Source organism: Lactuca virosa, chromosome 3 (genome assembly GCF_052849685.1).
Source record: "Lactuca virosa cultivar CGN04683 chromosome 3, Lactuca_virosa_CGN04683_v6, whole genome shotgun sequence".
Classification (NCBI taxonomy): domain Eukaryota; kingdom Viridiplantae; phylum Streptophyta; class Magnoliopsida; order Asterales; family Asteraceae; genus Lactuca; species Lactuca virosa.
The window spans coordinates 333756036-333758534 of record NC_136428.1 but is presented as its reverse complement, the minus strand read 5'-3'; the positions used below and the strand labels follow the sequence as shown (position 1 = coordinate 333758534).

General features: G+C 36.7%; 1 protein-coding gene across 1 annotated transcript; it reads right to left on the bottom strand.

The window, feature by feature from the left end:
• Nucleotides 1-337: 337 nt before the first annotated feature.
• Nucleotides 338-1933, bottom strand: LOC145163086 (chitinase CLP-like). The gene has a single exon (XM_079081984.1). The coding sequence runs from the start codon at nt 1879-1881 to the stop codon at nt 607-609; it is 1275 nt and encodes a 424-aa protein (XP_078938110.1). The 5' UTR covers nt 1882-1933; the 3' UTR covers nt 338-606.
• Between the last annotated feature and the right edge of the window lie 566 nt (nt 1934-2499).

Sequence of the window (2499 nt, the reverse complement as noted above, 5' to 3'; positions counted from 1 at the left end):
ATGGGAAGATGAACCTGATAATGTAGAATAGGAAATCGTCGTTTGTCACCAAGATTAGGATTTACTCTTTAGTGCTTAGTAGTGGGCTAGGATTAGACTTGAATGATTGTTGTTACTCATTATGTGGGGTATGCCCTCGGGAACTCACTAAGCATTAGCTTACTGTTTGTTGGTTGTTTCAGGTACTTCAGGATCTAAGGGCAAGGGCCCGGCGTGATGGTGCGACATGCACTCTCTGACGTTTTATTTGGGACACTCTGATATTATGAATAATTCAATTGATGTTATGGATTTTGAAAACAAATGTGAACGGAAATTTTATATCTTATGGAAATGATTTGATTATTTAAAATGAAAAATTTTTATTGGAAATTTAGGCTCTTACAAGGTATTTGTGGTAAGAGATGAAGTGGTGGTCTACATTCGCAAGAAGAAATTTCCATTATGAACATACAATAAGCCGGTCAACAAAAGTTTGGTCAATACAAAATTTTGTCGAAAATTAATGATAAAGCCTATATTGTGGAGTTGCTTAAAGCTTTTGCTACCTTAAATTCTACTAGCAAGAGGAAGTTGTCCATCCAGCGCAAAGCTTTTGAAGTAATATCAAAGGCTAAGTGTGGTAAAGTTGAAGTTTGTACAAGAAGTCTTATTGCTTAATAAGGAAGAACTGAACCCTAAACTTGAGTTGACTAGATCAAATAGTAGACAATTATTTTCCATTTGAAACGTCCCGATCACCATCCCATGTTCACTTGTCGCACCACCATTAATAATTGCAAGACAAGCCACATCTTTCCTTACTTGTTGCATGGAATTACTTGAGGATATTATCCATTTCTTCCCGCCTTGGAGTTTCAAAATGATATCCGGAATCTGCAAACTGGTAAGGGAATGTCCAACTCGATTCTTTAAACAAAAAGCAAAGGGTGCCACTGACCTTGCAGGGAGGATTCCCAATGTAGCGATTGAAAACATACGAACCACTTTCTTATAAATGTCTGCTCTAAGAATGGTGTAAGACTCAACCGTACTAAGCTTGGTGGTGCTTTTTGAAACATCAATCGACATTCCCTTAATGATTATCGATTTGACACCAATAAAATAACCAAAAGAATCAGTATGATTCAGTAACGGAGTATAAGACAGTAAACTTCGTAGATCTACATCTGAGTTGGGAAGAAGATAATACGGTCCACTCCCAAAGAACATAACCCCGTGAGCAGACGAGGAGCTAGGCAAACATAGAGCAAAAGCTTTTTTAAAAGGCTTGAATAAATAAGCAGGAAATGCATAAGGAGATGAGGAAAACGCCATGACACCACTAACATGCGCAGGGAATGACTCAAACATAGAAGATGGAGCACATGCCGCGTTAGACTCTGTAACATAGAAATACCGAAAAGTGTTTCTACCGTCACTTCCCCTAAACGTGAACCTGTCATAGTTGAGCAGAGCTTGACCACATGTTCGGTTAACAGGGTTCAACACATTGACAGGGCATGTGCATTCTCCCGAACCAGGTAATGTCGAAGTGTTGGTTACTGTGCGAACATCCGTGCATTGATACTCTTCACAAGAAACTGGGTGAGCGCAACCGAGGCAATTGCTGCTTTCATCAATCCAACTATTCCAGTCCACAATGCAGTCATGCCATGTGAATGGAGCGTCTATGTCAATAATGAAGTTTTTATATATGTCTGGTATGTATACCCATACAGCGATCTTCATCTGGATGCTATAGAGTGGTGTAGCTGCATCAGCATGTTTTGTTACTGGTGCAACTTGGGAAGTGAAAGGGTATACCAATCGTGCTATGGCTTCAGGTTCGTGGGAGATGAAAGCTAGAAGGAGAACAATTAGTTGTAGATGAGGAACCATATTTTTATGTTTCCTGAGAGGAATGATTGATTTTATAGAGATATGCAAAGAAGAAGTCATTGACCCACACAAATCAAAACTCTTGTAGTATAACAGTATAAGTAACACAACTTGGCGAAGAGTTGAATGTATGGTTGTTACTTGTAATAAAAGGAGGCTTAGTTTGATTTTAAAAACTAACTGAACTTTATGTGAAAACAAATCAAGATATCATGGACTTAGTCGTTGTCACGCATAATAAGAGATTTTTAATAAAATAATTTGACTGTCTTGAACAAATCCTTGATAAAATAGAAATTTACAAAATACACATAATGTGTATAAAAATTGTAATAGTTACATTCAATCTCCAAAATAAGAAATGATAATAATTCAATGGCATTATGTCAAGTGAAAATAGCAAATAAAACAAAGTATTGCTTGTGATAGTCAAGTATTTTAACCACCAAAAAAAAAACCTAGAAAATATTTAATGAAAAAATGGTAAAAGATAAGAAAAATTATTTACATTCAATGGTACTATTGGCTTTTTTTTTAATGAGACAACTGGTTAAGTATATCGAACTTTTTCGGCATGTATTCTAGTTAAAAGTGTTGGCCAAATCGTTTTGGGACCGG

Coding starts and splice junctions, on each gene's coding strand:
- LOC145163086 (XM_079081984.1), bottom strand. CDS start 1,881: ATGGTTCCTCATCTACAACTAATTGTTCTCCTTCTAGCTTTCATCTCC.